General features: G+C 29.7%; 1 protein-coding gene across 1 annotated transcript in view; it reads left to right on the plus strand.

Moving 5' to 3' along the window:
- The window catches only part of LOC142318019 (uncharacterized), a 33138-nt gene extending 13068 nt beyond the window's left edge, over positions 1-20070 (plus strand). Inside the window, exons 4-8 of the mRNA XM_075354550.1 lie at positions 2642-2755; positions 4213-4338; positions 12091-12219; positions 15095-15629; positions 20012-20070. Of these exons, the coding sequence (XP_075210665.1) occupies positions 2642-2755; positions 4213-4338; positions 12091-12219; positions 15095-15629; positions 20012-20070 (963 nt within the window). The remainder of the gene's footprint in view (positions 1-2641; positions 2756-4212; positions 4339-12090; positions 12220-15094; positions 15630-20011) is intronic.
- Positions 20071-22195: the final 2125 nt, after the last annotated feature.

Raw genomic sequence — 22195 nt, forward strand, 5'->3', positions numbered from 1 at the left:
CTCTACCGCTTCCCTGACCTCTCGCTCAGTAGTGTCGCCTAGCATGTCTTTTACATGAACGACTGTTCTGCGGTCTCCTCTTGTTCTTATATCCACCTGGAGATCCTCTGCTCTGTTCTTCAGCAGGGAGGAAAACTCCCCCGCCTTCTGCGCCCCACTAATTCAGACCTCTAGTTGTTGATCCCTTCCCTGTTTAATTGACAGTATTTCGCCGGCCTCCTCAACCTTAACCTTTTCTTTCATGGTTTTCAACAGATCGGCATAAGATTTACCGGGGGCCCTTACTACGACCGTTTTACTTTCAACGGCCCGGGGGGGTTCCCCTTCTTGTTGATACCGACCTCGACCTTGCCCTCCCTTGTTCGCTCAGGCTGGGGAGTAACATCCTCAGCAAAGTCTTACCCTTCCTCATCATGTATATTACTAGTTTTCTCACTACGATGCCCGCTGGACCACTGGGAACCACAAAGACAGCTGACTCCAGCTTACCTACAGCTCTTCGTTAGGCCTTTATAATATGAGAGGCCATTATCTTATCTCCTTCTCTAGAGTCATAGATTACCATGTACCTAATTCCGGTATTTGTGATCTTTCCATCTTCGAGGATGGTGGAGTCTTGTAAGATCATTGCCCCAGGTGCCGTCCCAGCATACCGGCTGGATGGCTTTAATCCATTCAAATCGATGAAAAAACAGCTGTCATCTCCTGGTCTTAGATCTTTCTCCTGGGTCAGCCTGTTCATTACCCAGGTTGACCATCGTGTGGGTAATCTGTCTATCGGTTGTTCATCTGTCATCTCTACATCTAGAATATCTGACATCTTGTTCCTGCCATGACTTTCGGTTTGCGTACTTTGGTCAACTGTGTCTGGAGTCTCATCATTTATTCGTTGTAAATCTTTATAAATTTCTGTCAGCTCCCTCTCATGAGCCTTGATTGCCGTTACACTGGCCTTGCCAGTTAGTTGCCTAAGCTATAATAGTGCATTACCCAGCCTGTACGTAACCTCCTTCAAATTAAGGGGGGCCTCCTCTTCTGATGAGCCTGCTCTCGGCCGCTTGGCGGTTCTCCCCTCTACTGTCTTCCACTTTGCTTTTCCATGATTTAATCCTGTAATGTCCATGTCTTCTGAGACTTCAGAAACACTATCCCTCCTTCCGGCAGTTCCCCTCGAGGGCCCAGCCTCTGGAGAGGCCTTATCTTCTATTGGAAGCGAGCTTCGGATTCGAAATCAGGGGTTGATTTCGAGTCCTATGATACCCCACACGGGCGGGTGCCCCCAAAAAAATTTGGGGGGGGGAAGTAAAATGTATGTGTCCAAATCCGGGGTCAAAAATTTTGGGGGGGGGGTCAAAATATGAGGGGCGGTCAGAAGGTCAGAAATCTTTGGTTTCGGATAGATATTTGGGAATTTTGGTTCTATGGTAAAAACTATAGGAGATATGGAGGATAGGAGTTTGCCCGTGTAAAGTATCGCAAACACTTAGAAAAATTTCTACTAGTACACAGTAAAACTTCTGAAAATTTTACAAGTCCTTGTTTACTTGTATTTCAATGACGTCACGAACAAGCCAGAGCTTGTCGCTTGATTTGCAAAATTTGTCTCTATATAAGTTAAATGTATATACTTATTAAAAAAAAAAAACTTATTCAAAGTACTTTTTAACTCACTCTGTCTGTGTAGTTGTATTTACTTACAATCCCACACCCCTTCGGTTCTTAACCGTTGTCCAAAAGGGCTGTAGCACTAAAAGTTCTCTGCACTTTCCTCAAAATTTTGTATTTTCAAAAAAAAAAAAAAACCGAAACTCAAAAAACTTTGCACTTGTGTCCATTAACCATACCACTATAATTTCCGATGTCCGTATCCAGTAAAAAATAAAAAAAACCCAATCAAAAAGTAAAATATCGCGGAGTAGGAAACACGTCTGCACTCGGTGTCGTCCACAACTCTACTTGACTTCTTCCACCTCCTGCTATTCAATAAACATACGGGTCCTTGCCTTCTGTGATCCTATCCCTTTTTTCCTTGGCTATGAGGTCAAATGGTGGCATTCACACCACCACTAGTGAAGCATCCAAGGAAACTGTCCTATATAATTGGGCTACCCTGATTGCCAACTTCCTATACTTGCTGTTCAGTCTGAAGGCCTCCCACCTTACCGCCATCACATACAATATTGTATGTGATAGCAGTAGTATCGGCTATATATCCAACACCACCGTAGACGCTAATATCCTGCGTTTAGATGCCCTGGGACCTGCAACATTGGCCAATAGCCTCATCAGTGTTGAGAACATTCGCTCCGCCTTCGTGGCCACCTAAAATAGATTTATCATTGTTTTTGTTAGCTTATTTTAAAAACCTTTGGAATCATTAGATAAAGATTCGTCAACTTTAACAGTATAATTAAAAAATAAATCTTGACTAAGAGTATTACAAATATTTTGTTCTTAAATATATCGTAATAATAAGATAGATCTATGTTGTTTTTGAAGCTTATGGAAGTTTTTCTCATTAATAATTGTGTAAATTCTCAGTAGAGAACTGCTTCAATAATTACGTTTTTTATAAATATTTTTGGTACATGAATATCAACAATATTGTTAATATGTTTCATTTATTTGTTTTTTATTACAGCAAGTAGATTTACTACAGCTGAAAGAGGAACTACTTGATATCGAAAAAGATCATTTAGCAATTGAAGACAGCAACTTGAATAAGACAGAAAATTTAGAAGTTAAAAATGAAGTGGTAAGTAAGGATATTAGATTCTGCATACAGTGAAAACACCAATTGTCCAGATGAACCTTTGCAAGGCCAGATCTGGATAATTGGGTAAAAATTTACTTTAATAAGTTTTAATACATATATGTTTTTGCTAAATGAATTGAAAAAAGTTAAATTAAAAAAACCAGTAAAATTAAGATCGATAAAAAAAAATCCCTATTGAAGTGAAGATTTATTTGAAAAAATTGAAATTATAAGTTAAACACAGAGAGAGAATTAGAGGATCTTCTCAGCGGGCCTACCTTTTTTGGAAATGACTATGATGAATTTCAACAATTTTCTGTCTGAATTGAAGAGGATTGTACGTCTCACCACTTTTCTTATGTAAACTATGAGCATTGAATACAGTGATATTGAAAAGTTGGCAGAACTGCTTTTATATCGCCCGTTTTGTCTTTTTCTTTTGAATGGATATGCTCTCAGCATTTTATCCACCTTATCAACTCAGTCTATAAAAATATAATCGTTGACAACATTTGGAACTATTGTCTTCTTTCCTTTCCCAACTACTTTTACGCTCTATATGTTTATTCGTCAAACCCAAGACATCTCATTTATCTTCCCACTTCAACATCATTTTACCCTCCTTATCACACATTGAATGAATTTCATTTTTATTTAATTTTAAAATAGATTTATATTGTGTTTGAAGCGTATGGTGTTTTCTTATTAATAATTGCGATAAGTTCACTAGAGGACTGCTTTGATAATTACATTTTTGCATAAGTATTTTTGGTATTTTTTAGTCAACAATATTATTAATACATAGTTGCGATTCATCAGCAAAAATTCCTATATCATGATCCATATCAAATCCTGGTCAGGCATGACATTTTTCATATGTTATAAAATTCCATTTCCATGCTCCACACAAGCTTCATGCTTATGTGATGATATATAAAATAAATATTATTTGCAATCAGACTCGTATGATAAATGCTGAATATTACAGAATTAATATTTTTATTATCTGGTAAGTATTTATGAAAAATAAGATTAGAATTTCAAAATTTTATTTAATGTTTTCTCTCATGTTCATGATAAAAAATTTCAACAAAAGCAATATTGATACCGTCAGTAAGGTTAGAAAAAACTAAATCATAAGAATTACAGCAACAGATTAACAAATTCATTGTAAAAGATTACAATTTGTAAAAAACAATACCACCTTACAATTTGTGAATAGCAGCATTTTTGATAAAATTTAGCAAAAGAAACATTTTCTGGAATAAAACTTGGCACATTAAAGGCAACTAATAATAATAATTATTATTATTATGTGGCTATAATAAATTGTGGCTGCACTATTTATGTGTGTGGTAAGCGAATTAGATAAATAATTTTTTTTTTATTTTATAAATTTTACAATAAATCATGAACATAATTACTTACAGCATTAATTTATTGTTTTTTTATTACAGAAAATGAATTTAGAACAACTGAAAGAGGAGCTTGACATTATGAGTAGTGATAATGAAAAACGATCCCTATCAACTGAAGACACCAACCTAGTTAAATCAGAAAATTTAAAAGTTGAAAATGAAATGGTAAGTGTTAGATTTTGTATATAGTGCCACACCAATTATCCAGACGGACCTTGCAAGGCCAAATCTGGATAATTGAAAAGGGTAATTTAAAAAAGATTTGTGGTATACAATGCACATATCATTCTGTATTTAATGAGTAACATACTAAGTAAATAAAATTTAAAAATAAAAGTAAACATATATTTCACTAAAATTAAGAAGAAATTTAGAGCATATGTACAATGTAAGAAAAGATAGATTTAGTAATATGGTACAACAAATACAGTGTGTAGAATGTAGAAAATTACTTTTACAAAGGCCAGTATATATATATATATATATATATATATATATATATATATATATATGGGTTTGTTAAATGAATTCCAAAACTGTAGTTTAAAAACCCAGTATAATAAAGATTGATAAGAAAAATACCTATTTAAGCACAGATTGGTATAAATGGTTAAAATTTTTCAAATAATATACTAGTTTTTTTTTTTAGTTTCTTTGTCTGGATTTAAGCCGTCCAGCTTGTTAGACATTTAGAAAAATGGTGTCCCGCTGTATTATGTTGAGTCGTTGCAGATCATCTTGTGTTTCTTTCATTCAAATCGACTTTAATTTACTTACGTTGACGATGTTGGAAATTTTCTTAGCAAGTCTATCTTCACTCATCCTGTATAAGTATCATATATATTTTTGCTAAATGAATTGCAAAAAGGTCGATTGAAAACCCCAGTAAAATAAACATAAATAAAAAATTTCCGGTTGAAGTGAAGATTTTTTTCAAAAAATGCATTTTTTTTAAATTTCTTAATTTGGATTTAAGCAGTGTAGTTTGTCAGATATCTTGAAAATCGGCATCCTACTGTATTGTTTTTCATTATTATGGCCATGCATGTAAATTTTGGATTTCATGCAGTTCATTTGTGAACTCGTATATATTAATTATTTAGCAGGTTAAACTTTTTAATTCCATTTTTTTCTCTCTGTACATAAATGTCTATATGTACGATATAATATTCTTTCAGCCTCTGCAAAGCACGGAATTAGAGAAACACTCTTGCCTCTAATTTCTTACTTCAAAATGATTTCTGGCCTAAGCTCATTCTCAGTGATAACTTTTATAAATTCTTTAACTGTTCACAATTTATATAATAACTATTAGCTGAATTCATGTATATATATATATATATATATATATATATATATACATCTTCAGTATTAATTTTTTCAACTATTTCCAAATTACCTTCTAAACTATATATCAGTTTTAAAGTAAATAATAATCAAAATTATTATAAAATTGTCAGGAACATTTGAGAAACCTATTATTCTATTTTTAAATGATTTAAAATGTTCATTAAATCTATCTTTAGATGATCTATTTGTTTTATATATCTTTTCATAATTGTTCCATTTAATTTTATAAATACCAGAAGACCCACATTTATTTTTTACTTTTTATTGTTTTATTATATGATTATCAGGTTTGTATTTTTTATTTGTATACGCATCAATTTAGTTTTCTATAATTTTATTTGTATAAGAGTATTTTAGATAAACATTTCACTATTTTTATGGGTAATAATTTAGTAATATTTATATTACTAAAAATTTCTGGATTATATATTTAATATAAATCAATGACGTATGATATCCATTTTTTTATAGCTATATTCTTTATACTAAAATTACAAAATTCCCATTTATGTATTTTATTGCTCTGTTTATCATGTACTTAAAAATATTAACCTTCTGGGACCGAATATGATAAGAATTCCTATTTATAAAAATTTCATTTCAGGTAGGTTTTTTATATAATTCATTATATAAATAATTTATTTTTCTGTTATGTTCCATTTCATATGTAAAATATAAAGTTTTATGATCTGAACTGAATTTATATAAAATTACCTCATCATTATCTATAACTGGTTCATATATAACTAAATTATCATCCACGAATCTGACCCACAATAAAATTTAATATACGTGATTTATGCCGTATACTGTTCTATTATCAAATTCCTGCAATATATTTTTGACATTAAAGCAGATAAGGGAAATCCCATGGGTAAAATATTTTCTTATATGTAACAGGTTCCAATAAATTCAAAATAATTCTGCTTACACATGTTTCTAATTGTTAAATATTTATAAATTTTTTGTCTTCACCTGCTTTTATTAATTTATTTTCTTTTGAGATTGTGTAATCAATGGGTTTATCTTGGGTACATATTAGTTATATCTAAGCTAGTAATTATAGTTTTAATAATTTTTAACTTATTTAAATTATTAATTCATACCTGTTTTTTATATTTTATTTGTATTCTAAATTTATCTTTGATCTAATTGCTATATCAATAATTTTAGTAATAATATAACTTGGGGCTGTTTTGAAATTAATTAATGGTCTTGTTGTTATACCTTCCTTGTGTAATTTTGGGAAACCTGTAAGTTTTGGGGTATAAGGTATGTGTGGATAATCTGATATGATATTTTAATTTATTATTATTATTAAATATTTCCTTGTATTTAACTGTGGAATCTTTTTTTAATTTTTAAACCTTTATTGTTGGGTCATTAATTTTTTTAAAACAATTTCATTTATATATTCATTTTATTTCTCAATTGAAATAACAGGAGTTTTTGTTTTATCGTATTCTTCCGGTATTTATAAGATAAAATCCAACAATTGCAAAAAGATTACAAAATGTAAAAAGCTAATAGTTATTGTGTAATTATAAACAGTTTAAGAATTTATAAAAGATATATCTGAGGATGGGCTTAGGCCCAATAGCATTTTGATGAAGTAAAAGATTAAAGGTGAGTGTTTCTCTAATTCTGTGAATTGCGAAGGCTATTGTATATATATATATATATATATATACGGGTGTAACATTTAGGATCAGACTTTGTAACCTTTATCCAAAATAACATCTTTTAACAAAAGTCAGATTGAGCCTTCATGGGTTATGCTTGGAGGTATCCCGAACAAATAGGAGAAATTTGTCTGGTGAACTGAATCTAAAAAAACTTCATAGCTTCATTTATCATCTAATCACAACTCACTAGATCGCATTTAGAGTTGTAACTCGGAACCTAGTTTGACAGGTGACCCCTTGAGAGGCATCACAAAAAGGTCTTTTTTAAGGAATAGTCCACCTGCTGAACCAAGCAACACCAGAGTTAAGAAAAGGCAGCATTTGGATATGGTGGGCTTCTACTTAGAAGATAACATGCAACTGGAAGCATTGGAATGCCCTAACACTACACACACAAATAAGAAAAATACAAAGTCCAAAATCAAACCATCTACATTTCCACACACAAAGTAAACTTGCTGCAGCAGACTGGTAAACTAAAAATAATAACTGGCCGAATGGACCAATACAAAATTCTCATCATGGGTCTGCAGGAAATAAGAAACACTGACCAGGATGCTATGGAATCTCACGGATATAGACTCTGCAGAGGTATACCTGGAAAGAGAGTGATGAAAAAGTCCCACAGTTTTGAACTGGCTTTTTAGTCAGACTCAAAATAATAAACTCCATACAAGAATTCAAGTCACAATCTCCAAGAATCGCAACACTCACACCAAATGCATCTAATAAAATCTACACTATAATTAAACAGCCATGCATCCACTAATAATAAAAATAATTCTCCAAAAGACCATAAAGAAACAGTATGGTTCTGGAATCTACTCAACCTAACTATAAATAACATAACTGAAATCCATGTTAAACAATTAATTGGAAACTCAATGCCCAACTAGACAGAGAAAGAAGACCACGACAACATCGGAAAGTGGCCCGCCCAAAAAAAAACAAACAAAAATGGACAGAGATTCATCGATCTCTGCAGAAACGACAACCTAATATTGAAATCCACATATTTCAAGATGAAATCTCAAAAAATGAAAATCTAAAAACACCTTGATTACACTATAGGAGAATGGTAACTCGACCGTCTTTATGGATAAACAGCACCACATGGAGATCTACAGTGTAAAAGTCATCCGAGGCGTAGACACTGCATCCAATCACTATGTAGTCAAAATAAAATTTGCTTCACAAAGAAAACAACAAACTCAAGTCCTAAAACTAGAAGAAAAGAGGATCCTGCCCGACTGATCAAGAATGAAAATTACAAAAAAGCAACCAAAAAAATAACAATCACAGATAAATCGAAGATCCAGTCAACAACAATAAACAAATCGCAGAAGAATTAGCCCCAATAAAATCCCGTACAAAAACATCAATGTTGGAACGGCAAATGTGTCAAAATAGTGGAAAAAGTATCTATTATTGCTATTATCCCAAAAATTAGAAATATCCTTCCCTAATCTAGTAAAACAAAGAAAAGAAACCACCTGACCCCTAAGGAGAATAAAGAGACTACATCATTAAGAAACACTGAAGTCAATAGAAGCAACTGGCTATTTCAAGAATGCTTATGACTGCATCCCTACTAAAAATTCTAAGACACCTTGAACTACTTATCAAATTATAAACATGATAAAACTGACCCTTACAAACAGTGTCAAAGGTAAAATTCAGAGGTGAGCTCTCATAACTTTTTGAGATCAAAACAGGATTGCACCAAGGCAATGAGTTCTCACCACTATTGTTCAACTGTGCTCTAGAAATGGTAATGAGGGAATAGCTCAAGCTCAAAAAGGTGTCTCCCAAAAGTTAAAATGGGTGGAAAAATTTAAACAAACTGTCCTAGTTTTGCTGGCGACTTGACACTTGTAGCAAATGGGATTGATGAAACGAAATCACGGATATTAGTACTTCAAAACATTACAAATAAAATTGGACCCAAAATTTAGTAACCCAATTTAAATACCTTGGAGAAATAATAACAAACAATCTAAACAAAAAATACTTTATCTGAATAAGAAGAAAAATCTAGCTGAAGCACAAAAATTAACCTGGTACACTTATAATAAAAATGCCTATCAATAAATACAAAAATAAGACACTAAAACACAGTTATAAAACCATAAACCACTTATTCAGCAAACACTCTTCCACCTGAACGAACAATCAAAGACAGACATGTTCCAGAAGATGGAAAGAAAAAATTGGAAGAACTTGCATTGTGGATAAAAGGTATCAGAAAGATGGGCAGTGGTGGAGTGTGCCAAACAAAATCATGTACAAAGAGTTAGAACCAATTACTGATATGCATAAGAGGAGATTAGGATTCTTTCAACATAATCATGAGGATGCAGTATTCAAGACTTCGGAAACTGCTAATGCAGTACAATCTCGACTCGGAAAATACAAAGGCAGGATGCAGATGATTCGGAGAAATAAGATAGGATCTGAAGGAAATTGGCATTACATCAGTAGACGCCACAGGTACGATAAAATTAAATGAGAAAATCACGAACAAAAACACTCATAAGATAAAACCTCACAACACAAACATTTTCAACACTAGAAAGGGCACAAAGATTGAAATGTATGAAAAAGTAATGGGAGGACCACAAGGCCCAAACAGTCCCATCAAAGAGACATGCATAACAGACTGACTAAAATGATCCTATGCTCTCTTAGTCTCTACTAAGCTTAAGAAGCTTAGTCTCTACTAAACTAAACAAAGTGTAGTCTGATACATATCATTATCTCATTGAGCCATGGTGAAATAAGTTTACATGTTGTGAATCTTCTATGTATATATTTCTAATCTTACTGTGAAAACGATTAAATTATTTTCTATGGAAATAGTTCATAAATATTTATGAATTTAGCCATTCAGAGTTCAAGATCACAGAATAATAACTTAGATTCATGTTTGCCAGTTCACAGAGTTATTACTATATTTCAGTTTAATACTAGTCATACATTTTTTTTTTAAATGAATTTTAATGTTTTTGAAATATGAAAATGTTTTCCTTCTTAGTGTGGAAATTTCTAAAACAAGGGGCAGGACAAATACCAACATCACATTCCCAACAGTTATATTGTGATTCCTTTCTTATGTTGTTTGCATAACAAACAATACATCTTTTAGGTGCAATTTTTATTCTGTATCGGGAATATACGACAGGAAATGTCATTCTCAGAGTATGAGAGAATCATCTCCTACAGAGAGCCTACAATTTTTGGGAGTGACTTTGATGAATTTCAACATTTTGTTCAATAAGGGGCTTCTCAGAATTGAAGAAGAGTGTACTGGACTGTAAAGTTAAAAAAAAATGTATTAAAATTGTAGCTCCAGCTTTTTAATGTTTTTAGTGAATGGAGTCATATATAATTTATAATTTTCTGTTTAAAAGACCATTAGTCGGTTGCTTTAAACTTTCTTCCCTAGTTTTTTTTTTAAGTTTGATTTTGTTTCATGTAAAGCAACTAAAGTACGTCTGGGCACAGTCATGGTAATGTTCTCTGATAGTTTTGATGTCCATTGTACATAAATTTCTGTGGTATAAATAATTGAGCTACTTGTATGTGGCTGACTATCACCTTTATTTCAGTGGTAATATCATGGTTATGTAACACTTGTGTATATTTGTTGCATGAAGAAAATATTGCAAAACCTCTTCTTCTCTTTCATTCTTGAGAATGACTAGTGCCATTTTTATTAGTGATGTGTCTAATGTCAGGTCTCGCATTAATAATTCACTTGACAATATTTTATATATATATAAGCCGATCAGTAATGGGTGTGATAATTTTGAAAAAGTGACAGATCCTCTTGTGACTGAAGGGACCAACCTAATTAAATTAGAAGATCATAAAATCAAACATGAAGCAGTAAGTTAGTTTTACTCGCCCTTTCAGAGTGTATTTAGTGGAGTAGTTATATGAGTGAAACTTTATGTAAGCACTTAATGTTGATTTTTTAATTTGGCTTCATTGCATTTTTTTACCATGTTTTGGTTTATTCTTTAGTAATACATGAACTTTCAAGTACGAGGATCATTACAGTTCTGATGTTTTACTAGACTGATTGATATGTACTGCCACATTGGCCAAAAAGATACTGTTCTTTTTACCACAATAATGTGCGGGTACACATATCTCTGATAGTAGTTGCAAAACTCAATGATAATTTACACTTTGACAAAGTCATCTAGAAGCATGTGCTGTATTCACCTGACTTGGTTTCAATTAATTATTACCTTCTCCCAAATCTGAAAAAATGGCTCATTGGACAAAGATTTATTTCTAATGATGCAAAGGTGAGAGAACTGCTTATTTCGCTGAGTTGGACAAATCACATCATATTGATAATATAAAAAAAGTTGGAAAATCTGGGTAAATGAATCAAATTGCAAGAGAATTAAGTTGAAAGTTTAAAAAAAATTCTTCAAAACCTTCTTGAACAACCCCCCATATTTGTTTTAAATTGACTTATAAAATTAATTTTCTCAGAATTAAATTTGTGATTAATGTGTTTGCTATTTTGTTATTTTTTGCAAATACACTTTGAGAAAATAAAGTGTATAATATATATATATTAATAACAATTGTAATATTATATTAATAGTAAATTCATATAAAAATAAAATTAAAATAATTTTCTTCTTTTTTGGCTAAATTTTGTCATAATACTTGGATTTTTCTAAAATTTTTAGCAAGACAGATTTTAATGGTATTTACTGCCAAAAATATTTATTTTTATGATATGTGATTTGTATATAAGTGGTATTATTACTAAGTTCCAGTCAGAAACAAAAAAAAAAAAAAAACATTTATTGGAAATTAATTAGTTTGTAATATGATTTCTTTATCTTTTTTTTTAAAGGAATCTGAGATCTTATTGAATGATGATGTTTCACCACAGGTTAATCCTAATATGAAAAGCAATGAACTTCGAATAAAAGATTTTCACACAGTGAAGACAAAAGATGGGATGGTATTTTATCCATGTCGTGTAAGTATTAGCAATTGGCTATTGTAACAAACATGATTTGTTAATTTCATTACTGTATATATATATATATATATATATATATATCATTGTGTTCGTTTAAAAAAAAATGTTTGTAACTGTATTTAGTTCTGTTTAATTAATATCGATTTATTGAGATGATTGTGAATGATAAATGGTCAATGTGTGAGAGCAAAGTGTGTTTTTGAAATTCATTGATGACTGAAATATGTGAATTTTAACCTGTTGATGGAGTTGACATTTTAGTAAGCTTTGGGTGATTTGTTGTTAATTGTATTCAGTTTCAATATTTATCAGGTAGGCAGTTTAAAGAGGACTTGGTTCAGACTAAACATGGTTGTGACATAAAATCTGTAAATGAAAAGAAAATAATATAATATAAAATCTAATTTTGTGTTTACATTAGGAAGACTTAACATATCTACCACATTTTGACAAAAGATATCCGAAGTGATCACCCTGCACAGCTGATGCAGCAATGTTAAAGTAATCATATTGAGAGTCACCTGATGCAAACTGTTGTCAATGACTTCAGTTTTTTATTGTGAACATTGGCCTTCAGTTATTGATAGTGTAGGACTTGCAACTAGACAAATCGTCTAGTCAGAATTGCAGTAGACAAATCGTGGTGACAAGGAAACCACTGTTCTCCAAAATTATTGCACTGAAGCATGAATAGTTTACAACAGACAATAATAGATTAGAGTAGTAATATACACCTCCAATAATAGAGCTAATAAGAGCATTGTAAAAGGTAACACTAAAATACATGTAGTTCAAGCCCTCTCAGTTCGTTTTTAAGTTTCTTGCCCTGTGTGGAAATACATATATATATATATTAGTGTTTCTTGCATGCGCACCACTTCATCAGATTTATTTACTAGTTTTTTAAAATGTTTTTAATATATTGTTAGAAGAGGACGCGAATTTAGAAGAATTAAAAAAATTATATATTTTTATTTTGTTTATTATAAAATTATACATTATAAATAATGTTTTCCAGTTTGATGATATATGATAACATATATATATGTTGTATTTTTTAATAAAAAATTCAACTTGAACAACCCAAGTACAGAATTATAAAGTAAATGAAATGACACTTACCTTATTTTTTATTCCAAAAGCACCTTTACAGGATCCTGCATCATCAGCTGTATATAATATATTTATATAAAATTACATATCAAACATAATAAAAAATTAAAATATTGTAAATAGTTAATTTTAATATTGAAATTTCAATGTAGTGAAAATATCAAGAAATTTAATTTAAATAATACTAGGTAAAGTTTGGACATTTTCCAGAGATTTTAAACATATAAATGCAATAGATTCCTACTTGATCAACTTTCAGACAGAATATGAAGATGACACTTATAAAAGCAGCAACAGATGGCAGCACATTTTTAGATAAAAAAAATAAATAATCATAATTTTTATAAATAGCGTGATTTAAATCCACTCAGTAATGTAAATTGGCTTTCCAGGTTACATAGCGTAAATTTATTCTATTTATTTTTTTTTTTTAATTTAAGTTGCTATTTATAGTAGAAGTAGTTATTTTATTTAACTGACTTCATACGTTTTTTATATATGATTGTAGTTTTAATTTTCTATTATGTTTGATATGTAATTTTATTTAATTATATTATATACAACTGATATGCACGATTATTATTTTATTATTAGACCTACGCCTTCAATTTTTTGTTTTAAATCGTCCAAATCTCAAACTTTCCTTTGTTACAACTTTTAATGAAATTTCAAGGAAAAAAGTTAGAATTTTTGTCAGGAATATGGTAACATCTCAATATAAATGTGTAGGAGCACCATCTTGTTGGAAACTGAATCCGGCAGGAATCTGAGGAACAGGAAAATTCTCAAACAGGTTGAGATAAATGTGCCCGTCACAATGAGCTGCATGAAAAAAATCAGTCTGATTATACCATTTTTGTTTCATCATAACTAGACATTGACTTTGGGTGTGTCCCTTTCATTTTTGATTACTGCATGGGGTTTTAAGTACATTAAATTTGACAGAGTGTCTTTAACTATCCTGCACAAATGAAAAGTTGTCTCACCACTAAATAAGATATCTAACTATAAATAAGAGTTGTAACTTGTATTCTTGCAAACTGAGTGCTTATAGTAATGTTGTGAACAGTAGAAAGAGATATTTGCAGTCCATAACCAAGTCGCCTAATAAAGTTAATGGGACGGGCAGTGAATGCGTCGCTTACTTGATCCATTGCCTCATCGCAACTGAAACCTTTGATGATTTCTGTCTCTTAAGTCATACCTTGGAGGACGTTAAACTTTGACATAAAAGAATTGATATTCCATTCAGTTTGTACAAGCTGTTAAACATGTGTACATGATTGAAACTCCATTAACAAAAGCATGCACTGAATGGTTTTTGTGGGATCCATATCTTGATGGACTACAATCGCATTGGAGTCAGCTTGTCTGCACATCATACGCATATTCTACTGAATATTGAAAGTACACTGAACAATTCTTCGAGATTTATGCTATCATTGAGTACTAAGAAGTTAGGACTGATTTCCTAAATATAGGCCATTTATTTTGGATACCTTTAGCCCAGACAATCTCTAAAGTTTCAGCTATGTGTATAGATATGCAATAGGATAAGTAAAGTTTTTTTATTACGTTAAACTTTACTTGTGAATCATTAAATAATATTCCAAACTATGTTTATTTTGAATATATGTTTAAAATATTCAGTTTTTTATCCATTTTTGCGGCTTTTTACAAAATAGAATAATGTTATTGTAATGGAAATAATTTTACATTAATTGATAATTACTTTTTAATTGTTGTTTTAATTTTACAGGTTATTATTGATAAATTAACCATCACTGCAAGTACTAACAATTGTAAGAGATGTGTAAATAATTCAGTATATGGTGGAATTATAAAACAAAAAACCAGTGAATGCAAGTGTGCGAATTGCGATTTAAGAACAGAAAATTTAGGGAAGGATATAAGTAATGAAAATGAGTTACCTCAGCATAAAGGAAAGAAATTGGTTTGTGAATTTTGCAATGAAAGATTCAGATGTAAATGTTATTTAAAGAGGCATGTTAACTGTCATGCTAAAGAGAAAGAAAATAATTCTAACTCTTGTCAAAAGTCTCTTATTCTTGAAAATAAGTTAAAAACACAACTTATTACGCACAAAGAAGAGAAAAATTATGTTTGTAACTTTTGTCAAAAGTCATTTAATCACAAAAGCAATTTAAAAATACATCTTAATATTCATACAAAGGAGAAGAATTATGTTTGTAACTTTTGTCAAAAGTCATTTAATCACAAAAGCAGTTTAAAATTACATCTTAATATTCATACAAAAGAGAAGAATTTTATTTGTAACTTTTGTCAAAAGTCATTTAATCGCAAAAGCAATTTAAAAATACATCTTAATATTCATACAAAGGAGAAGAATTATATTTGTAACTTTTGTCAAAAGTCATTTAATCACAAAGACAGTTTAACAAAACATCTTAATATTCATACAAAAGAGAAGAATTATATTTGTAACTTTTGTCAAAAGTCATTTAATCACAAAGACAGTTTAAAAAATCATCTTAATATTCATACAAAGGAGAAGAATTATATTTGTAACTTTTGTCAAAAGTCATTTAATCACAATGACAGTTTAACAAAACATCTTAATATTCATACAAAGGAGAAGAATTATATTTGTAACATTTGTCAAAAGTCATTTACTCGCAAAAGCAATTTAAAAATACATCTTAATATTCATACAAAAGAGAAGAATTATATTTGTAACTTTTGTCAAAAGTCATTTAATCACAAAGACAGTTTAAAAAATCATCTTAATATTCATACAAAGGAGAAGAATTATATTTGTAACTTTTGTCAAAAGTCATTTTATTGCAAAAGCAATTTAAACTTACATCTTAATATTCATACAAAAGACAAAAATTATATTTGTAACTTTTGTCAAAAGTCATTTAATCGCAAAGACAGTTTAAAATTACATCTTAATATTCATACAAAAGAGAAAAATTATTTTTGTAAATTCTGCGAAAAGGATTTTAATTACCTTTCTAGTTTAAAGCGACATCTTAATATTCATAACTAATTTCAACTATTTCTTATGATGTTATTTGTACTTGCATACATGGTCTCACACTCGCTACAGATGTTGAGATGTTTGTTGTCATTGATTGATGGGCACATATGACATCGCCTGTGTTTTTTCTGTAGCAATTCAGGTTCGATTATTCCTCTTTTAATTTTTAATACATTTCTAATATTAAAGTCAGCGATGTTGGAAGTCTGGATTCTTCAATTCGTCTCATATGAGTTAAGGCAAGTGATTTTCTTAAATATATGTCCATATTTTCAGGGATTATTTTTCATGAACATAGGAAAGGTGCATAGATCCTGAAAACTGTCAAGCACATCTTGTCTACAATTAGATACTTGGAGGGATAATAATTGGACTGGCAATTGAGAGGAACATTTTAAATAATTTGAAAATATGAGCAGTTTTGTCACCATCTCGTGTACTGGAGTGTACTTTAGTGTCGTTAAAACTAACAGAAATAAAAACCGCTGAAGGGACATGGTTTCCCTGATTATAACACTTCCAGTTCCATCACTTTCTGTAGATTCCTCACATCTTCTTTACTAGAATTAAATATACCAAATAAATACAGTAGTCCATTAAACCTTTTAATTCATAATTATTGTGATTAACAAAGGAAGTTGCGAAGCAGTAGTTTTAGTGATAATTTAGTAATTTTATGTTCTAATTAAAACAGTAATTCCCAATAATAAATTGAATTAATAGAGATTCAAGTTTTTAGCAGTTTCTTTTATTTGAGAAAGATGAGTCCTAATAACCTAAGTTCTTGAACTAATAAGTTCAGTACCCAATTTATAACAATTTTTTTCATAAACAGACTTTTGTCTAATTTCCTCTTCAACAATTCATCTGATACACTCATGGCGTTTTTGTTTTTAATTTCACATACATTGTCAGGACTTTCTATGTCACATTCACTATCGCTATCATATTCACTAAATATAGATTCACTGTCCTACAGATCATCAGTTCATTAAGATATCTTTAATTTCATTTTCATTCAAACTTTTACTACATTCACAAGAGTACTTATACTCAGTAAACTCATAATTTGTTAAAAATGTAAAAAATACAATGACGATTTTATTACCAAAAAAAAAAGTAACATTGCTACTATCATCGGATTGATTGTGAACACTCGTAAAAGGTAAACCAATAAGTTTCATTGTACATGGCACTATAGATGACCTTGAAACACCCTTGAATACAGTGGACAATGAAAATCTGGGAAGTAGCAACTGTCATGTCAACATAGCCAACAAAAATATACCTCTCAGGTCAAAAATGACCAGACGACAACAATTAAGAGTTAAATTTGTATAACTTTGCAATTATTTTGAATTTATGCTTGTAAATTTACCAAAATATTTTTCAAAATATATAATATCAGAAAATATAAAAAAAATTACATTTTTTTTAACACCTAAAAACATCTATTTAAGAAATATTTTGTTATATATTTTAAGAAATATATTTCAGCAATTACATTTACCATTTCTATTTGAATCTTGCCCGATCTTTTGTAAAGGCAAAAAAATCTCCTCTTTACTATTTATTTTTTCCACACAGAATCTTCCCTTTCTAAACCACCCTGATATATTTCCCAATTTGTTTATTGATGTGCTCTTCTCTTCTTTGTATTCTCTACAAGTTTTATAACATTTTAAAGGTTACTGAAAGGAGAGACATTCCGCTGTAAATTTTGTCTCCTCTTTTGTGTCAAGGATGAATTGGGGCAGAGTGGCCATTCTGGCAGGATTTTTTTTGTCTTCCAAATATTTTCTGTAATAGATCATTGATTAATTAGCTAATAATCATAATTTAAAAAATTACACAGTTATTGGGTCCTCACCCGGATGCTTTATTAATTTTTAGAGATCTGTTTATTCTTTATTTCTTGTTTAGTCAGGGGACTTGAGTTTTCTAGTTTAGTTACTGGTTACAAATAGTTGAGCTTTTTTCTGGATTTTTTAGCAGATTCAACAGTTATTCAAAATTATTGACTAAAATTTTACTATCGCAAAATAATATTTTTTATTCAATTTTTTATAAAATAAATTTCTTTATGAAATAGAGTATTTTATTGTAATAAAAAAATTAGTTTATTATATTTCAGTTTTAGAAATGTTTGTAATATATAAATTGCGATTATTATGTGATGTTAAGAAATAATATTTTGTTCATAAATTAAAAGATTTCAGAATTATATAGTCTGATTTTACAATATGTATGTGAAATGAAAACTTAATCTTCCACTTAAATATTTAAGTGGATTAAACTATATTTATATATTCTTATTATTTAAAAATTATGTTTTTGATTAATTTTCATATGTACATTCAAAGTTATTTATTTTTTTAATCAAATAAAGTTCTACAAAAAACAGATTGCTCTTTTATTTAAAATGTACACGATTCCTTTTCGTAAGAACAGTTGGTTGTATTATATTATGACCAGATGCATTTATCCTGTACCAGTTAGATAATTAAAACTAAATTAAAGCTACCCCGTCTTTCCCTGACCTACATTGTGAATCTGCATAGTCTTAACTTTTCCGTTTAAATTTTTTAGTGTCCCAGCCATGGGGGTTTAAATGTGGTGGCCTCATATCAAAAAGTAGATGATTTTGAGGTTGTTTCATTTATAAAAATCTCATTTTTCTACATTTAATGGTATGTCATTGTTATAATCTTAGGCATATATAGACAATGGTAATGATAATTTTTTCCAGAATTTTTTGTTTTTTTTAACTCATTTTCTCTCTCTCTCTTCTCCAGTCTATTTCTTTCCAGACCATCTTCTTTTTCTATTTTCCAACTCGTGATTGAAAATTAACTTTCTAAACAGATCTTGTTTTAAAAAGGTTTCAACAATACCTACGTCTTGGAGAACCTTTTGAATCGCTTCAGTCTAATTAATTTATTTTGTTTTTCTTTCTGCAGAATTCTATTTTTTTTTCAGTATTCTATTATTACTTTTTAAAAAGATGAAACAAAAGAAACAGTCTTTCTTTTCTCAGTGCCTAATAAAAAGTTTTGTATTTTAATAAAATAATAATGAAATTACAATTACTGGGAAATTATTAATGTTCAGTAATGACACAAATTCATAAAATAGTAAAATATTAGCGGTTAATAAAATGTACAATCAAAGATATCAAAAAAAGTGGGGGATAGACTTTTTTTTTTGCAAAAATTGATGTTGCACACCTTTTTTCAGCCGTATTATATATATAGACAGGTAGAGTTTAGTAGTACATTGAAATATATTGGGATTAACAGTTTACTAAAAAGTAATTAATATTGTCAACTGAATTGTTACCTGGCTGAGGCGGGACAGGGTGAGCCTTATTTGTTGTACCATCTAACAGATGACATCATCAAATTATTAATAAAATGACGTATTTGTATATAAAATACAAACACAATGAACTAGTACAATACAATGACTAATATACTTGACCCAGCAGTTGGCAAGGAGAAAACTTTCAGCTCTTGTATTGTAATAAAATACCAATAAAGTATTTGGATTTTAAAATCTGTACAATTTAATACATCAACATAAAATATGAGAGTTGGAGTTTTGGGGTTTTTTTTACAAAACTGTTGATTTGTTAATTACATTTTTTTTCAGCAAAAGTGGCTCCTGTTATAGATCTTTCTCATATTATGATTCCAAATCTGTACACGTGAGTAGTACACAGAAATACACTCAGTTGCTAATCGGTTCATTTTACAGTAGAATAATGAGATATTAACAGTTTTCTTGAAACCGATCAGTGTCCAATAATTGAAATATTAATTAAATAATACATTTATTCTTTCAAAGTGCTTGCACATATCATATCTGTCTACAATCATTTATTTTCTACATCTTCAATTTTGATATTTTTCTCTTTCATGTCTCTCTTTAACTTTGTTTTCATTTTCTGTTTTTCAAAATAGTCCGCAAATTTTTTCATTGTTCTATTTTTATTCATACTTTTAATGTATCGATACAATTTACTGACTTGAAGAAAGCTTTTGTCAATGTACCTCAAAAATTGCTCCGGAACTCTATAGAAGACCAACATATAAATTGTATTAAGTTAGGTACAACATGCCAAAAGCTGTGTAAAGATAAGAGTCAAGTATTGAGATTTTGTTGTTATTAGTAAAAGTGTGGGACAAAAATGCCTATTACTTCTAATTCTCTTTAAGACAAAACAAAATTTTATCAGTTATATAAACTTTGTTCTTACAAATTGATAAAAAATGTGTGGTATGATGGTAGTCCAGATTGGTGGTGATGAGAATATTCACTTTTGTTTGCGGATGACCAGGTGGATGGATTTATTGTTCTAAATTTGACCAACTTTTATTAAAACAGACTTTACTGTAATTGGTTTTCAGGATTAGATTTAATCTAAAACTTTCCATTTAATTTTATAAGTTTTCTTATTCCTCTTCTGTTTTGTTGTAATAAAAAGTTAAAATTAATACTGAAGTATAATTAAATACAAAAAAAAAAAAAAAAAAAAAAAAAAAACGCCAATTAAAATATTACAGGTTTATTTGTAAATAATTTAATTTAAATAGTATATATTATTTATTTCAGCAACTAATTACTTAGTTTTAGTCAAATATGGATGTTATAGCATGTGAAAAATGCTAACCTAACCTGGATTTGAACTCAAAACCTTCTGGATGAAAGACAGACTTGTGTAATACCATGATTTCTAACTGAAACCTAATAAAAACATAGATATATTTTCGTTATTTCTAAATAACTCAAATCATTTTTAATTTAACTTATGTAATTTTGTCATTTTCCCCATTTTCATAGATCTATATAATATAATCCAGATTCTATATAATAGAACTCTTTGGTGTTGTCTTTTTTGTTTTTTTAAAACTTAATGGATTGTTTTTGTTTTTTACTGTAAAATTTTTTCTCCTTGTGTTTAACGGTTTTATTATATAGTTATTTTTTCTCTTGTACTAGTGACATAGTGAAGCTCACTAAATACACTTAGATGTGAACCTTTTTCCTTCTCTGTTTACCTTATTTAATCTCTTACTTTTCTTAATATAGTCAATAAAGTATTTTTCTTCTATCTAATCTCTATTGATAAGTTGAGCTGTTGTTGTTTCTTTTATATTAAAAAATTTATTAGCTTAAATCTTTATGTAAGCGTTATGATGTAGCAAAACTTAAAGTAATATACTTCTACATGAAATGCTAATAAAATTAAATTTGAAATAAATTGATCGTTGTTTAGTTATTATTTAATCATTGTTAAATATAATTGACTTTTTTTTAGTTTTACTGGCAGTAACTACTATGGTCATTAGCCCAATGGAAAATATAGCATATGAATAATTTCATACCTGATTTCCTAATTTTTTTACATGATTTAGTTAGATTTCATAATAAAGTTAGCGATTGTAAAGGGTACAATGATTCGATTTCTGGAAAATTTCTACATATTTTTGCGTTTCACATCCCCCCAGACACCAAAACCACCATCAGCTCAAAAATTTATATATATATATTTCACTTTCAAATTGTTCCTTAAAAATAACTTGTCACAAAATCTCAGTTAAGTTCATTAACGTACAAAATCAGAAAAGGGGGGTGCATTTTCAAAATATCACTATAACTTAATTATTAAGAAAAATATAGAATTCATTTAAAGTTGTTACTACTGTATCGATAAGGGCCTAAAACTTATATAAGTAAAGTTTTTTGATATCGCCAACCATTGGCCCAGGGTGTGTAAAAATGTAGTTTTGAAGATAAAAAGTTATACCCTCCCTAGGCACAGTCGGCAATCAG

Source organism: Lycorma delicatula, chromosome 1 (assembly GCF_047948215.1).
Source record: "Lycorma delicatula isolate Av1 chromosome 1, ASM4794821v1, whole genome shotgun sequence".
NCBI classification, from domain to species: Eukaryota; Metazoa; Arthropoda; class Insecta; order Hemiptera; family Fulgoridae; genus Lycorma; species Lycorma delicatula.